An 18928-nucleotide genomic window follows, 5' to 3' on the forward strand; every position below is an offset into this window, starting at 1 on the left:
CCCAGCCGCTCCATGGCATGTGGGATCTTCCCAGACCGGGGCACGAACCCGTGTCACTGCATCGGCAGGCGGACTCTCAACCACTGCGCCACCAGGGAAGCCCTACCCTAAGTTTTTAGCACAAATTGCTAATGGAAATAAAACTGTTAGTGGAGGTTCAACATGCATAGGTAAATGAGAACACAGAACTCCCCTTTCGCATGTCCCATTCTCCTCCTTCTAACTCCCTATGTGAACTCACTTTGTGCCAAGACCAAGAAGATATGCCCCAATAAGAACCAAGCTGATTTCCGCACACTGACTGGGGCTATTGCTCACTTAGAAGACTTGATGCTTAATTTTGATAAGGAACTAGAAGACCATGGAGACAACCTATAAAAATGATTTGTCTTGGGAGAAAATACTAAAAAGGGTTAATGTGCTGTTCCACATGTCTAACCTCCTGGGATTAAACCACAGGCACCAAGATCACCATGTGTACTTGGCAACAATGAGCTAAAAATGAAAAAAAAAGCATCATACTGTTATTGTATTCATTTTCCCCCAAGGCACTCTCCGATAAACACCACAACCTCTAAGGGAATTGAGAACAGCTTCCTTGTGGGGTAGGTTATATATGCATCTTTTTCCAAGCAGTTAACTCATATCCAGCTATCAGCACACCTTACTTAAGGTGATTGTAATGTATGAGATTAAATGTTCCTACCTGATTGGAAACCTTCTTGTCCTCAATTCATTGGCTATACTGGATTATTTTTCTTGGGTCAGACCTTCAGACTTCTACCAGAAATCGTTCCTTTGGGGAAACCAGGCCTTCCCAGAAACTCAGGAAACTGAAATGGAGACAGCAAGAGAGAAGGAAATTATTTGGACATATAGACCTCAATTGTTTGGTTTTAAGTAAACGTCCAAGCAAACATCTTCTAAATGGTATAATAACTTTAGGGAAATTCACGGTTTATAAGTTTTTGTACTCATAAACTGTACATATTATGGTAAGAGTACAGGTTGCATTTTGTGTCTTCAACTCAAGCAAAGACTTCAAAAAAGGCTCAGTTATCCTTTGTTCATTAAGACACAAAGAGAGGGCAAAAAGGGCAAGTTTCTAAGTCTTTTTCTTTAAAATTTACTTCCTTTCTTCAGTCTTCATCAAGATCTTCAGGAAATTAACTTTACTAAAGTTAATTATTCATAAAATAAACATAGGAACCTGCAGAAGACTATTTCACAGAGACCTGTAATGTACAGTATCCATTGAATACATGCACCATGAGCTTGTGTTTTCGAGCACTGGCATACACAAAACTCTGTGTGTGTGTGTGTGTGTGTGTGTGCACATGTGTGTCTTTTTTTGTGATGGAGCCATGGGGAGAAAATAAAGCTATTGGCTGCAATTCAGTGATGTAGAAAGATTTAAGGTTAAAGGAAAAGGCTACATCAAGTGAAGCAATAAAGTCATGAGGTTGTGCTTCCGTAATAATAACAATAGCAGTCTTCTGTAACCAAGGGAGCAGGCTCCTCAAATTATACTCACACCTGTTAGACCATCTGCCCATAAATTTCACACTATCATTAATGGAAAACAAATGGCACTGTCTCTCCTTCCCTTTATCCATTGGCCATTCTCATATAAACGATTTTTCTCTTCAAGGTCATGCTCTTTTCTATCTGTTTAAAAATATTAGGATTTAGGAGGAGTGATACAAATGTGCCATGCCTTGGTACTTGTACCAGTGATGGCTCTGTAAGGAGCACTGGATTGTTAGGAGGCTATAAATTGAATTCCCCTAGAAGCAGAACCTGAGGCAATAATTTGAATGCAAACTGTTCATCTGGGAGGTGCTTCCAGAAAACTCAGAAGTGGAGTGGGAATTGAGAATGGAGGCATGGAAGGAAGCCAAAAGAGGTGCATTACTGAATAAATTACTCCTGTAGGGAACTGCTGCCAGTACTTCAGGGGAGTTCTGTGAAACTCTACAGAACATGTCTCAGAGTTATCCCAAGAATTGGTGAGAAACTTGAAGTACTTATCTTCCAGTCCCCTCTGTCCTTGGTTGAAAGCTACACCCAGATACATTAACTCCTGTACACTTCTGGCCTGCCCTAAGGTGGATAATTGCAGGTGGTAGCATGATTCTATCAGCATATACTGGAATGATGAGTGCTGGGGAGATATGAGTGGAGCAATGAAACCATCTAATACAGTTGGGGCAGAATATATTAATTATTGGCTTGCAAGTCCAAATGGATAACCTTAAATTCCTGGGTTAATGGTTTTACTTTGCGGTATTTAAACATGATGTATGAGTAAAAATTCCTCTATTAAATCAAGTTTAAATCCTAAGTCCCTAATCTTCTGGAAAACTGTGGGTATCTTTTAACAGATTTTTGAAAAGTAACATGATTAAGATTTCAAATTGACCATTCATTCATTCATTCACTCATTCAACAAACATTTATTTATTTATTTATTTATTTATTTATTTATGTTTTGCGGTATGCGGGCCTCTCACTGTTGTGGCCTCTCCCGTTGCGGAGCACAGGCTCCGGATGCGCAGGCCCAGCGGCCATGGCTCACGGGCCCAGCCGCTCCGCGGCATATGGGATCCTCCCAGACCGGGGCACGAACCCGTATCCCCTGCATCGGCAGGCGGACTCTCAACCACTGCGCCACCAGGGAGGCCCAGCAACAAACATTTATTGAACACCTAAAGTATGCCATGGGTTAAACTAGGCACCAGTGTTACTGTTACTAAGATCATTATCGTGCCACCTAGAATTCAATGTATTGTGACACTCAAATAAGAAAATCCATAGTTATCATAAAAATTATTACAGAATGCTATAGGAAGACACGGTAAGAACTTAATGCATGCTGTGGAGAGTAGTATATGGGGGATATCAGTAGGGCTTCCTGTAGAAGGCAATTGAAATGGATATGTAACATGAAGGAAGGGTGAATTTTTGAGGAAAAGAGAAGATAAATTCATGATTGCCAGAAAATGAATGGTTAAGGATCAGTCCAGAAAGGAGTTCCATTCATAATCAGTATAAGAAATGTCACTGGGGCTTCCCTGGTGGCGCAGTGGTTGAGAGTCTGCCTGCCGATGCAGGGGACACGGGTTCGTGCCCCGGTCTGGGAAGATCCCACATGCCACAGAGCGGCTGGGCCTGTGAGCCATGGCCGCTGAGCCTGCGCGTCCGGAGCCTGTGCTCCGCAACGGGGGAGGCCACAACAGTGAGAGGCCCACATACCGCAAAAAAAAAAAAAAAAAAAAAAAAGAAATGCTCACTGAAGTGTAAGAAAAGAAGACAATGGAGAGGGTGGTAGAAGCCAGACCATGAATGGTCCATGTATGTATAGTAAGTGCTATGGTCTAGTCTTTGTGTTCCCCTCCAAATTTATACGTTGAAATCTTAATTTCCAGAGGTGATAGTATTAGTAGGTGGGGCCTTTGGGAAATGATTATGGTATTAGTGCTCTTACAGAAGAGACTCCACAGAGCTCCTGAAGCTCTTCTGCATGTGAGGTTACAATGAGAAGTCTGTAACTCAAAAGAGGGCCCTCATCTGACCATACTGGCACCCTATTCTTGCACTTGCAGCCTCCAGAACTGTGAGAAAAAAATGCCTGTTGTTTATGAGCCACCCAACCTGCAATATAATCTTACAGCAGCCCAAAAGGACAAAGAGAGTTTGGATGTGAGATTTTACTCCAAGAAAGATGGGAATCCATTGAAGGATTTTAACTGGTAACTTAGAAGAGAGAAAAGTTTCATAACACAATCAGGTTTTTGGGTTTTTTTGGTTTTTTTTTTGTTTTTTTTGCGGTACGCGGGTTTCTCACCGCTGTGGCCTCTCCCGTTGTGGAGCACAGGCTCCGGACGCACAGGCTCAGCGGCCATGGCTCACGGGCCCAGCCACTCCGCGGCATGTGGGATCTTCCCGGACCGGGGCACGAACCTGTGTCCCCTGCATCGGCAGGCGGACTCTCAACCACTGCGCCACCGGGGAAGCCCCAATCAGGTATTTTTATAAGAAACATTTGTTTCATTTTCAGAACGATCACTCTGGAAATACTGTGACTAGATTTTTGGAGAAGGGTGACGGCAGTCCCAGATATAGAAAGATGAGGTAGTAGTCCATTAATGTAAGTCAAACAAGAAAGTGGAGATAAAAAGTGTGAATTTGTGGCTGAGCGTTCTTTTCTGTTAGCACTTGAAAAATGTTATGTCAATGCTTCTGACTCCAGAGTTTTAGACAAGAAATATGCTGTCATTGGAATTGGTGTTTCTCAATAAGTAATGCATTGTTTCTGCCTGTCCACTTGCGAGATTTTTTTTGTCTCCACTTTTCAGAAGTTTAATTATGACGCATCTTGGCAAGGATATCTTTGTGTTTTTCCTCTTTGGGTTTGTTCAGATTCTTGAATTTGTATTTATGTCTTCTAAAAAATTGGGAACTTTTTAGTCCTGATTTCTTTGAATACTTTGTCAGTCCTACTTGTTCTCTTTTTTCATTCTGGAACTTTGATGATATGAATGTTAGTGCTTTTGTTACTGTTTACACGTTCTTGAGATCCTGTTCTTTCTCCCATCTTTACCCCTCAGTCTACTTTCTCTGTACATTTGGTGGACTGTACTGATCTCTTCTAAGTTCATGATTCTATGCTTTGTAATCTCCTCTACTCTTGAGCAAAGTTTTTTGATTGTTGTATTTTTCAATTCTACTGTTCTCATTTGTTTTTATTGTTATAACTTCTAGTTCTTTGTTTACATTTTCTATTTTTCCCATTTCTGTCAAGGAACACATAATTGCTAATTGAAGCATTTATGTGACAGCTTATTTAAAATCCTTGTCTGATCATTTCAATAGATGTTTATCTCAGTGTTGGTGTGTGTTTATTGTCTTTTCTCATTTATTCTGTGATTTCCTGGTTCTTGGTGTCATGAGTATTTTTCCATTGCATTCTAAACATTGTGAGTTATTATATGACTCTGTATCCCATTTAATTTTATTATTACTTTTTAGAAGGAAGTCATCCTATTTGAGGCATAGTATGAGGACTGGGGGGTGACGTACAGATTTCCATTGGGCCCTACTGACAATACCCCAGCAAAAGTGGGCACTTACATTGTCTCACTGCAGACAGATCAAGTAGAAGTTCAGCTAGCCTATTGGCCCTTCTGACACCTTCCCCCCAAAAGTGGGAACATTAATATCATTGTGTTGCCTTTTAGTAGGAATGGAAGTTCATCTCCCCAGTAGATTTCCTGACATCAGGGCAGGGGAGAAGTGAAGTGTTTGCTGTCCTTCCTCCCACTTCATTCCTTCTTGTTGATGCCGGGTGTGGGTAGAGGGTCAGCTACCTGCTGGCCCCACTGACACCAGGGTAAGAGGAAGAGAAGTGCCAACTAGCCCTGCCTGTGCCATCTCATTCTGTCTTACTGCCTCAGGATGGTTATGGGGATTCAGCACCCCAGTGGGTCTCACTGACATCATGTGTTGGGGGTTAGTGGGGTGCCTACTCCCTCCAATCTGTAACACCCTATTCTTATTGATGTCAGGGAGAGATGAAGGCTAAGTCCCACCATTGGACCCTAGGACTGTGTGAGGGCAGCCCAGTGTTAACTAGCCTGTCAGGCACCACCTTTTAAAGTCTGTTTGCTAATGGAAAAGGGTGGAGCCTCAGCTCACCACTGGACCTCACTGAAACAACCCTGGTGGGGAATCAGAGCGCTGGCTCTTCTGGAGGGCAGGAGTGGGGTGGTGTGGAAGATCAAATCCTACCTTGGCCCAACTGAAATGACAGGACATAGGGGATGGGTGCAATATTCCACTGGCACTTGGCTCGAGTAGTGTGTATATTATTGCCCAAATGGTCTTCTGTCTTAGCAACCCCTTTCCTCATACTTTGGCTAGGGGGAACAGGGTTTTGTGGGGTTTTTTTGAAGTTTTTTTGTCTGTTGTTCTGTTGGTGGTTATTGATTGGGGGTTCCTGTAATACCCTCTCCAGGATGTATGGGAAGCAACAGGAAACACAGGGGACTCATCACCATGTTATTCCTCAAGTCCCAAAGTCCCTAGTTAAGTCTGCCTTCTCGTTTCCACCTTTCAGCGTCTTCCTATGTTTGTTTGTTGTTATGTTCAGGGTTTTAGTTTTAAGTGGGAGAACCTGGGAGAAATGGGCTACCTCATCTTCTTGGAAGCAGAGGTCTGGAGGTCTTTTGATGTTAAAAAGTACTGCTGACAGTAAATTAAAATTTGATGATACACACCTTGCCCTTTAAGAATTATTCTGCTAGATGATGTGGCTTCCCAAAGTTGCTACAATTTGATTTTCATACTTCTAGAAGCCAAGTGTTTTGCTGGAGTTGAAATTTAAAGATAAGCAAGAGATGAGGCTAAGATGATCTATGTGGTAACAGATTAAATTTGGAAACATCAATATACATTCATGTTTAGCTTAATATTGCTTCATATTACCTTAATACACATGGTTATGTAGAGAGATACTTAGAGATATTTGCATATACATGGGTAATGTACACACATATTATCTCTTTGCTCTGTCAGCTGAGAAGATCTAGAAGCAATGACATCTGAGCAGCAAGTAGCACACCCCACACCCAGATCCTGCTGTCTAATACCGTTCTCCACTAAAAAGACCTAGTTATCCTTGAAGAAATAGCTGATTCTAGGACTGGGGCAGTAAATATACAAGATTTATATACAAGACCATCTTATAGTGTCAGAAAGTAAGGAAGTTCCAAAAAAAAATATAGGACGGGGATACCTCAGAGTGGCACAAGAGCCAACTGAAAAGAGTTCACAAGGGTCAGGACTAGAGCAATTTGAGGAACAAAGTAACTAAAGTAGAATTAGATTATAACCCAAAGTATAAAATAAAAATCCATGAGTTCTTCTGATATAAATAAATAATTGGATACATAAATGCAGGAGAATAGATAAATCTCCAGTGCAAAGGAATTCCAAATAGTTTATGTAGTACTCAATCTTAAGCATAACTCCCTATTCCTTAGTTGTGGGCTGAGCATATTGACTTCATTCCAAAAAAGTACAGTATGAAAAAGGGAAAACAGTAATCTTACAATGGAGAAACCTGGAAAACACTACCTCAGCCTGGTGATCAAGGTCCACCTCAGCATTCATAATGCATATTGATACTTTGTACACTTGATGTGATCTGACAAAATAACCCTTCTACTCTGTGGTCTTCCTCCCCAAAACACATAATCCCAATATTATCATGAAAAATGCATCAAACAAATTCTAGTAGTGGGCATCCTACAAAAACCTAACTACTCAAAATTGTCAAGGTCATCCAAGGAAAATCTGAGAAGCTATCAAACCCAAGAGGAGCCTAAGGAAACATGGCAACTAAATGTAATGTGATGTTTTGGATGAAATCCTGGAATAGAAAAAGGACATTAGGTAAAAACTAAGGAACTGGACTAATGTATGGGCTATAGTAAATGATAATGTATCAATATTTGTTAATTGATTGTAACAACGTAACATACTAATATAAGTGGATCATCATAGAGGGAAATGGGTCTAGTGTATATGGAAACACTTTATACTATCTTCTCAATTTTTCTGTAAAATTAAAACACTTCTAAAATATAAAGTCTATAAAAACGCTGTGTTTTCTTGTTTTATGATTATGTGCCTGTATTTCCTAATAAATACGTAAATTTGATTAACCTTCCTTGATACTGATATTACAGAAAATACTAAGTAACTCTGAAAGAATTTGTAACTCCAATTCAACAAGCAACAATTCTTGGTATAAACTTTTTGGAAGAACCCACTGAATAAATCAAAGCAAATTGTCTTTAAAGGCTGAATTTCTTTTCAGTGTTTAATCTTTTATATGATTAATGCATACCACAAGCATGATTCTGTTTCAAAGAGCAGAAAATGTTGATTGTAGGCAATGTCTAAAGTACAGTGAAATATTAATGCCTGATGCTATAACAACTTTAATGTATTTTATGTTTTCAAAATGATGAATTGTTTTTTCAGTTAATAAAGTATTCAATTTTATACCTTTCCTACCCACCTTTTCCCAAAACACCCACAAGGAAATGATACTATCATCTGATATTAGGTTCATCAATTTAAATTGGAGTTTTTGGTAGCTGTGGTTGCCAATGGTACTGGAATGTGTGATACTTTTACAGATCCTATCCACGGCAAAATCTGATCTTCACAAGGTAAATCACAGTAGGTGCCTAAAGCCAAATGACGTATAGATTTGTAGCTAGATTACCAAGCATTTTACTTAGAGGCACAATAGGATGTAGAAAAGGCCATTTCTCTTTCTGTCTTTTTCTGCTCAAAGATCACTCACCATCTTACTTTTTCTCAGCCATTTCAGAAGTTTTCCACAAATCTAGACTATATAATGTCACTTAATGTGAATGTAGCTCAACATTCTGTTTTAGTACAGCTAATCTCACATTATCTTATTGGTGCTAAATATGTTAATCATCAGCAAATTTTTGTACTTAACTTTTTTTTTTTTGATGTGGATCACTTTTTTAAAGTCTTTATTGAATTTGTTACAATACTGCTTCTGTTTTATGTTTTGGTTTTTTGGCGGTGAGGCATGTGGGACCATAGCTCCCCGACTAGAGATTGAACCCACACCCACTGCATTGGAAGGCCAAGTCTTAACCACCGGACCGCCAGGGAAGTCCCTGTACTTAACTTTTAAAAATAATTAAAATAAGCTATTCAACACATTTCCCCTTAAAAAAAAAAAGTAATTCTTCTTAGGCTGGCCCTGGGCACATACATGACTTTGCCATTTTTTCCATGGACTATTTTCTTATCTGTTCAACTGTGTCACATCTGTTCTACCTTCTCAAAAAGAAGCATTTAAAAATTCATCTATGCACGCATGCATTCACACATTTATTAAATAAATCTATTGAATACCTACATACAGCACAGAAAAAAAGGCAGAAAACTAATCTGGGTTGCACAGAAAGTAATGAACTCAGTTAAAATTTTTGGTGAACACAGGTGTTACTCAATCTACTGGAAATTACATTTCATTATGGGGACTCACAGACTCAAGGAAAACCAAGACCTAAATAATAATAAAGTAATAAAAGCACTAGCCATTTACTGAGTGCCTGCTTGTACCTGACTCTGAAACTCTAAAATCATTACGGATGTTTTGAGGATTGTCTGATATAACTGTAATCTCCATTTTACAGATGAAAATAACAAGGTTCAGAGACATTAGGTTACTTGCCTAAAGTGAGGTGGCCCAGAAACTACAGAACTGGAAATTGAACCTTAGACTTCATAATGCCAAAGTCTGTGCTTTTAATCACAATGTGTGTGTGTGTGTGTGTGTGTGTGTGTGTGAGAGAGAGAGAGAGAGAGAGAGAGAATGTGTTTAATAGAGAACTTCTGAGAAATGGCAAGAAAACTGCCAGGTATCCATAAAACAATAATTTAGGAGATTCCTACTATACAAGTAATTGTTAATCATATGGCTGAACTAAGGATCTCTCACTTTTGAACTAAGAAATCAAAAGCGTCCAGAAGTTGAGTCTAAATTTTACACTTACATAAGATACTTCATACAGAATGCTAAAGTATAATAACTAAAGAGCTCTAAAAATACTGGAAGCATTCATATTAGTATGATTTCATAATGTGGATAATAGAGGATTTAAGAAATTGGCAGAGGCAACTGCAGACTCATTTGTTATCATTTCTGTGAATAAAATGAGAAAAATGAAAAAAGAATGGCTAGCAATTTTAGGTAGTTTGCTTAATCTCCATACTAGGAAAGACTAAGCAAAAAAAAAAAAAAAATTCTCGAAATCTTATTTTTTGAAAGTACCTACAAGTGTATATGGTCTTTTTATACCAAATAACTTGGAATTATGAACTGTCAAATAAGTCTAATCTTCTCTGATGATAAAATTGCTGACTTTATTTGAAACTATGAAATGAAAAATGAGGTAATAATCAGAAATTCTTAAGAAAAGGAGTCGAAAAAATAAAATTATAAGAGTTATGTTAAAAAATATTTTGAAAAAAACATAAAATCCCCATTACTGGTACGGAGCTTTTAAAACTTTATTTTGGTTTTAAGTTTTAATAAATATATGTTTACATAATTACTGTCATAAGGAAGACACAATTTTAGGTCAGCTTTCTTCATTCTTTCTTTATTAAGCATTATTCTATTTTGCTCCATCATCTTGTAATTATAATATAGTAACTGTGTAATTTTCTACTAAGTGGATCTAATTTCCTAAACTGTTTTCCTACTGTTAACAATTAAAGGTGTTTCCAATTTTTTGTTATTACAAATGACATTACAATGAGCATATTTATATAATAATTTTCTGGATTATAAATTATTTATTGGCATAAGCTTCCAGAATTAGAATTAATGTGTAAAAAGCTATTAACATTTTTATCGTGCTAGACATTGCCAAGTTACTTGTCAAAAGATGGAACCAAATTATATTGCAAGAATCTTTGCCAACAGAAGACATTATATATAATTTTTGATTTTGCTAAATTAATAAGTTGGAAACCTATGTTCCATTTCTTTGAATTCTTTGATAACAGAGTGCTGCTGGAGGCTGGGAGGGCAGCCATGTCCGTGAAGGCTCCTCAGAGTTGGAGCGGGGAAGTGGAAAAAGGTAAAAAAAATACTAATTGTATTTTCCCTCGATTGTTATCTCTCACTCTTTTCTGTCTCTGTGTAACTTATATCCAGGTAGCTGGAGAAAAATCATGTGGCAGGGCAAATTGGTATTCCAATAAATTAATAATCACCAACTGCAAATGAATTTTCAAGACTGGAAATACTGCTCTGACTTACAGTACGTTCTTTCTAATTATCCTTAAGGACTATTTTTTGAGAAGCTTTACCTGCCCTCCTCAAATGTCCCTCCATCCTCTCTACTTCCTGCACTCTGAGCTGGTGAGGTGCTTCATAGCTCATTAAGAACACAGAAGTCAGTAAATAGTCCACTGCCAAATCCATTAATTCATTAGCATTTGCGTTGCTCTTTGTATTCCCTTTTACTACAGGAGTGAAAGTTAAAAGGCCATGTGCACTACAGACAGCATTTCGTTTTCCCTCATCTTCTCAAGTACTTCACAGCACTGCGTTTTCTACAGCCCAGCTACTCCTTAGGAATGATTCTTGCCAAAATTCAACCTCATTCTAGACTAGTAACTCCAACTTAAAATGTTAAAAACTATACGTGTAACATGAAAGCCTCCCTCCTCCCCTAATCCCTGCATATCTTCTTTAGCCAATTCCTGTCTGAACTTTTCAAAATTGTTATCTTCATATACTGTTTCCATGTCCTCACGTCCCATTTACTCTATAATTTACATCCATCTGACTTCTCTCACCGTAAGCTCTTTGCCCACTGTCCTGAAATTTTACTTATGCAGGTCACCAGCGATCTCCATGTCAGTATAGCCAATGAATAGTTTTTGTCCTATTTCTAGGCTTTTTCCTTCTTTAAAAAAGAAAAAGAAAAACAAAAACCGTTTTTTTTCTTCTATGCTTTTACACTCTCGTCATCTTCTGTCTTGGTATATTTTACTGGCTTTCTGTGTTTAATCTGATTTCTAATATTCTATTAGTTTCCTTTATCTTCAGTGGAATAAACCAGTATATGAAGGATTATTCTCAACAGTTAGTTCTCAAAATAACAGTACTAGGAGCAGCAGTCAATACTCTATAAAGCTTACCATGTGCCAGACACTATTCTAAGACACTGTTTAAATACATATATATATACACACACATATATATATATGAGGTTTTCCTCCTCATAGGCCTATGAAATAAGCCTATTATTATACCCATGTTACAAATGAGAAAACTGAGGCAATGAGAGGCCAAGGTCACATGATCAGTACTTGCTGAAGCCCCACCTAAGTTAATGCTGAGTTAATGCTGGACAAGTTAAATAATGTCTCACAGATTGGCCTTAAAAGTGAGCAACATTTAATTAATGACTTGTGAAGTATCAGAAAAAAATGGAACATTTTAAATTGAATGGGAACTACTAAGTCATGTATCAGTAACTAAGAATAACTCTTATTGAATGAAATTATCTTTCATTATTCTTTTGAAAGAAGAATATTCTTGTGTTAGTGTTTTACAGTTTTCTTTCATTCACATATTTATTCATTTATTAGACACACATTTCCTACACACCTTCTATGTGCCAGTGTCTCCTGCAAGCTTTGGAAGATTCAGTGGTGAGCAAAAAATTACAAAGTCCTTGCTCTTAAGCAAGTGTCCAGTGGTGGAGGAAGACAGAGTCAACATGTAAATAAATTTTGTACAGCGACAGAAATACGACTGGACAATGGGACGGAGAGGCAGTGAGGAGGCAGGTCTCTTTGGTCAAGATAGTAGTGGTGGCGTTTGAACCGAGACCTTAATGATCAGAGGGAAATTGGTCTGGGTAGAAGGATGAGCCAATCTAAAGCTGGGAGAGCAAGAAGTAGAGCTTGTTGCACCTGAGGGACTGAAAAACATAACTGTGCCTCGAACCCCATGAAGGTCAGGGAAAGATGTAGTAAGTGACCAGACCACATGGTCCCTGTGAACCTGGCTAAGTAGTTGAAAATTTAATCTCTTTACAATAGACAGCCTTTAGAGGTTAGAAGCAGTGCGATAATAGCATCTGATTTGTGCTTTTTAAAAGACTACTTTGACTGTGGAGTGTCCTACAAAAGCAAACTACTTGTGTCTCTATGAAGTGCAGATAGTAAATTTTAAAAAGCCCAATGAGCTCATAAGCAGTTGGTTTACTAACTGTAATCATTTATCTTAACTAGACTTCATTAATATAAGCTTGGTGACCTTGGGGTCCTGGGACATATTAGATTAGGGAAACCCAACTATTTTCAAATAGTGTGATTTGAAAAATTCTCGAAATTGTTGGGGTTCAGGAAGATTATTTTATTGCTGGGGCTGGATGGGAAGTTTAGTATAAGAAAAGAAAGTATGATGGCTGGCTTCCATCTATTCTCCCTTTCTGTGGGAGAAATGATGGTGGGGTGACTACTTTGCTGTTGACCCAATGCTTAAATTTCAGAGCTCGTTCAATCCAGTAAATATTTGCTGAACAACTATTATATGTTAGGCACCTTGCTGAACCTGGGAATATAGAGAATAATTAATAATAAAAGCAGGTATTACTAACAAGAGACAGGCACTGTGCTAATGCTTAACATGCACCATCTCAAGTTACATTAATTTACACACTAACCATATAGGGTAGATGCATTTATCATATCATTTTCCGGGTGAGAAATCTAATCCGTTTAAGGGGCTTAAGTTACTTCTCCAAGGTTACACAGCTAGTTAGGGGCATAGGCAGTATTTGGACTCAGGTCTGGTATCAGCACCAATTCTCTTAGCCATTATGCTCTATAAGGACCTTACTTGAGAAGTTCAGGATTATACATATATGGGTACGACCAACCCTAAGACCATCTGGCAAAACTGGCTGCTTGAGAAGTCCTGGATTTATGTAAGATGCTCTTGGAATGGAGAAGATTGTGAAGGAGGGTCCCCAAAACACACTCTCTATACTAAGGGGTAACAAGAGAGAATTAGCCTACAGCAGTATGATATTGAGGACCAAGAAACAGTGTTTCTCTCTTTTGTGAATAGTTATTAAATTATTTCTACTTCAAAGTATCAGAAAGAAATCACAGTACTATGGACAGTTTGTGGAGCCACCCTATCTTAGCGTGCATCCTGGTAGGTGTAGAGTTCATAGTATGACCCTGGCACCTAAGTGTAGTTAAGTAAGCTTTCATTTTTCTTTAGCCTTAAAGCAAAGTAGCTTTCTGATAGGTATAGTTTAGGAAAGTCTTCAAAGAAAATATTTAAAGTCCACTATCTCAGAGAAAAGCAATTTTGCAAAAGATCTGTCAGCAAAAGCAAGGCCAAACACACCAATTATTTAGTGAGACTTGTATTGTTATATCATTGCTCATGTTGTTTCTTTATGCATTTACCTGGAAGAAGGCTTTTAATGTTCAACAATTCTCAAAGAGATAAAGACCCACACTGACGTGTCAGAAAGAGCTGTGCCCTGGAATTAGATCAGTTTAGGTTTGGCTACCTACTAGAATTAGGTAACATTCTTCATCTTTCTGAGCCTGTTTCCTATCTGCAAATAAGGATAACACTATCTACTACAGAGGGATGGGGTTAAATAAAATGACACATGTAAATGAAATATATCCTTCCAGACTGAGAACATACCTAGTAAATGTTAAAGTGATCTGCAAATATTCTGCTTTCTTGAAATGGATGAAACCTGTTAGCATGTTGTTAACCAATGGTCTAAATATCAAGACAATATTTAGTTAAAAGTTATATTTTTTCTTTCACTGTCCATCTGCATTTTAACATATTCTAACATATTCTCCTTGATCAATTGTGTCAATATTAGTAACATTTGTCATTTAAGCTATTACTGTTCATATGTTTAAAATATTTCAACATGATATAAGTCATTACTCAAAGGGATGCCTAGCTGGCTTTATCAAAGATTTATTTTAAGTAAAAATAAAAGACACAATTTTCATTTTCACCAAGTTTTATTGAACAGTGTGTTCATTAACTGTATGAACTTTCTGGCCAACCCAATACAGTAGCCAAGACATGGAAACATCCTCAGTGTTTTTTTTGTGGATGAATGGATGAAGAAAATGGGGTGCATACAACCTACTATTATTCAGCCATGATAAAGAAGGAAATCTGGCTATTTGTGACCACATGGGTGGATTTGGGAGGCATTATGCTAAATGAAATGTCAGACAGAGAAAGATAAATACTTTATGATCTCATATGTGAAATCTAAAATACTGAACTCATGATAGAAAGAATGGAATGATGGTTGCCAGAGCTGGGGGTTGGAGGTGAGGAAAATGAGTGAAGATGATCAAAAGATAAAAACTTCTAGTTATAAGATAAGTGAGTAATGGTGATGTCATGTACAGCTTGGTCACTACAGTTAACAATACCATATTTTACACGTTTGAAAGTTGCTAAGAGAGTAGATCTTGAAAGTTCTCATCACAAAAATAAAATTTGTAATTATGTGAATTAAGGTTAACTAAACATATTGTGGTAGTCATTTCACACTATACATATATATATCAATCATCACATTGTACACCTTGGACAGATACAATATTATATATCAATTAAATCTCAATAAAACTGGAAAAATGTCATTTATATTTTAGCATAAATATATCAAATTGGGTTTCCTGACAAGATTAATAATAACTATAGATAAAGGGAAATAAGATATTGTTGTTGCTGTTGTTTGCTTTTCCAGAGTGCAAAACACTAAAAAGGGGGGAGGTGAGTATGGGCTTGCAAATGCTGCTTCATAGGCCCTAATGCTGTGATACAGACATTTAGTCCAGATCTGAAAGAGAACTTGAGTCATTTCAACAAATCTGCATAACAGTCGTGTTCAAACGTGAAGAGATGAAGAGATATCAGTAAATTCTTTTTCACACTGCAAGAAATCTGCCTTCAGCTTTCAGCAAAACCTCAGTTTTGGGGTTATGAGGGTAACAGTTCTTAAGCAAGCAGTACAATGCTTCCACCAGTGCTTTCTCCCTACGATGAATAAGTTTTCAGTCTCCCCACCAGTGCTCATCCCTTCTCCCCTTAATGTCTTGGCCAAAATTCAACCATCAGCCCAGAAAACTCCTTCCCAGTTTCATTGCCTGTACGTGACCACGTTATTTCAATCACCTTGGCACATTTATATTACCTACTTCCTAAGTTAGGTATTATATATATGAGATTTTAAATAAAAGAATGCCTGTAAAGTACTTAATGCTCAACTCCTAGCACAATATGAATATTCCGTACCTGCTGACTAGCATTCTTGTTATATCATTTACATTAAAACTAACCTGTACTTTCACACACCCATGTTCTTTGTCCCCAACTGGGGTAAAGGAAATACATGAACATTTATTGATTATCTACAGTGAGAGTATAGAATGCAGTGTAGGCTATAGAATTAGTGGTGTTCAAGACTGAAACTGACCTGGATTTGAATTCCAGACCTCTCACTTACTTAGACTTTACGACGCCTCAGTTCCCTTACTGATAATTAGAGATAATAGACATTTCAGGGACCACGGTAAGGATTAAAAATATTATAATGTTTGGATCCAGAAAGGGCATTCATTACCTCATTTAATGTAAACTCTTAGATAATCTGATTGAGTTTTGAGACTCTGATAACGGCTCTGCATCCTTTTGCTAAAAATAATTAGATAGGTAGATAACTATTCATAGCATTTTGCATAGAATTCCAGGGCTTTGCTAATATGAAAATCAATCAAAGGCTTTAGTTGGCACAAAGAACTCAGAGAAATTGTTATGGGGCAAGAATTAGAATTCTTCTTGAAATACAGACTATCATCCTGGAGAAGAAAGAACAACATTTTAATGTGGTTAAATTTGGGTCAAAACTATGCACTTCCTTAATGGTGTTTCTACCAGGTCTTGATTTGACTGGGATTGAAATTTCTGACATTACTGTCCCCATCACAGACTTGAAAACCTGGCAGACAATCAAGTGCAACCTACAGTTAAAGGTCGCTCATCTAAAAAAGTGGGTATGTTACTACCATTCTGACAAGAGCGTTATGAAGATTAAGAAAAAGCACAAATAAACTCTCCTAACACCTGACAGCCAAGTAATACATCTTTCAGCTCTTTCAATTCTTTTTCCTGCTTACCTGACTCATTTCCTTCCCTGCTCTGAGTTCTCACTGTGTTTCATGTCCCACAATGCTGAAGTCATTGTAATGCTTTTACTCAGGAATCTCATTTAACATTTAGCGTAGTAAATAAGAAAGCCTAAGAAGTGTCATTATTGCATCATTCTGATAACCTGATTTGTCCAGAAATATAACTATGTGATTCTCCTTTACTTCTAGTTGCTCACCATTCATGGGCACAAATTGAGTGTATATCAGATATATTAAATTCCTGGAAACTTATCTGTGGTGTGATTTGGGGTTCTATTTGTGTACTACAGCTTTCCTAAAACTAAACTATTATCATTTCTATCCCTCTTCTGTCTGAAAATCCTCAAAACATAAGTTCTAATTAATAGTTATACTAGTTGGCATTATAGTCATTCTTTTTTGCTTTTTCTCTGATTATAAGTATCTTCTGACTCTTAAGTCAATCAAATGGGTTCTCTACATATGAGGAAGCTCAGAGAGGAAAATAGGATGAGTAGGGTAAGAAGACATTCACACACAGAATTAGTGGAAGCCTTACCAGTAACAAAACTAGTGAAATTAGAGCTAATTAATTAGCAGTCAGGAAAATTTCATTATGTGTTGTCATTAACTGGCCAACTAGGGTAACTAGGCTTACAAACAATAGAAAGCAAAGAGTAGAAAATCTATTGTTTCTGCCAGCTTCTCCTGCTTGTTATCAGCACAATTTTCTCCTAGTTCATGAAACAATAACAGTTTGGTATTAGAATTTAAATGCCATCAATATAAGATATGGAGATATGTGAAGCCTACTACACTTTCTTCGTAAACTAGTACTATAGCATCATAAATCCCACAGTAGAATGATTCAGTTGAAAGACAAAATTCATGCAGAGTACACTATTTGTTTAAACTTCAAAAAAATCAAAAAAGATTGCTATATCTTGTTAGATATGTTATGAGCCCAAAGATATGTTATGAATCCCAAAGCCAGCCAGGCTATCCCTCTGCATTTCTTTGTCCTAACACAGGCTTTTGTCCACCAGCATCCCCCGTCGGCCCGTATACAGAAGAGAACACCATCTGTTCATCAAGAGCCCCACGCCGCAGACACACGGCGCGTAGTTAGAGTTCAACGATGAAGCTGGAGGAGAGGCAGGGATCTCCCAGTTGTGTCCGGCCTGGTGGGATTCTAGAGAAGCTATTTCTTTAGGAAGCGTCCCCTTCTTTAGACAGACTGGGGCATTTCCAGTGGCTGGCCACAGCGCCCCGAAAAGGTGGACTCAGATGGACTTGGGCATCAAGGAAGGTTCTGTGGGGGGCTCACGGGCTGTTCTTCCGTGTTTCGAACATACAAATCAAGTTGGGGGCAGGCCACCACTAGTGCAGGGCCGACCACAAGGCACGTTCAACAAAGTGTCCCCTCCCTAACCCCTGCAGCCCCTTCTAACAAAAGGAAGACCAAAAGGAAGATGTCCAGGGAAGCCTCATCTAAAAGGTGGAGGAGCAACATTCCTCGGTGCAAGTGTCCTGGCCGTGGCTGCAGCGGGAGGACCACACCATGCCACCCCCTGGCTGGGTGTCATGATGAAATTTGGACATTATACCAGAAGCCAAAGGGTCACTCCATCAAACCCTTAAGAAAAGGATGAGGGACGAAGCATGTGTGCCCTCGAAGCCCCAATCTTCTGGTGCTCCAGTCTTCAAAACTTACACAAGTGCCTCTTACATGTCTCCTTTAGTTGTCACCTTGGGACAAGGACCTCTGAGCACCTGACTGAGGAAACAGAAAGGCCGCTGCCACAATCATCCTACTGAGCCCCCTCCCCTCCCCTCAAAAAGGGCCAGCAGCCGCCTTCCCTTGAAAGGGCTTTTCTTTAGAAAGGGCGGCCTGGACTTAGCATGAGAGGGGAATGCAGTTTAGAGACACCTGGGACCACGGGGTGCTTTCAAAGCCTCTCCCCGCCCTTCCAGGTCTTGTCTGGTGGGGTTTTCAATATTAACGCCGCACAGATAAATAACACCCAGTGTCAGGATGAAGTGTTCTTACGTGCACAGGTTCAGATGGAGGGTTGAGGCCCCTGAGCGTGGTCCAGTGTCACGGGAGTGG

The 18928-nt window shown here is 38.5% G+C and overlaps 1 protein-coding gene across 1 annotated transcript in view; it reads right to left on the reverse strand.

Annotated features, from left to right (window-relative positions):
* Window positions 1-691: 691 nt before the first annotated feature.
* Window positions 692-18928, reverse strand: part of LOC309799281 (uncharacterized protein) — a gene marked incomplete at its 5' end in the record, with an annotated part of 55839 nt that continues 37602 nt past the window's right edge. Inside the window, one exon of the mRNA XM_082612237.1 lies at window positions 692-833. Coding sequence (XP_082468363.1) covers window positions 765-833 — 69 coding nt within the window. The 3' untranslated portion in view covers window positions 692-764. The remainder of the gene's footprint in view (window positions 834-18928) is intronic.

The sequence above is a fragment of the Mesoplodon mirus genome (genome assembly GCF_964341445.2).
Source record: "Mesoplodon mirus genome assembly, chromosome: 3".
NCBI classification, from domain to species: Eukaryota; Metazoa; Chordata; class Mammalia; order Artiodactyla; family Ziphiidae; genus Mesoplodon; species Mesoplodon mirus.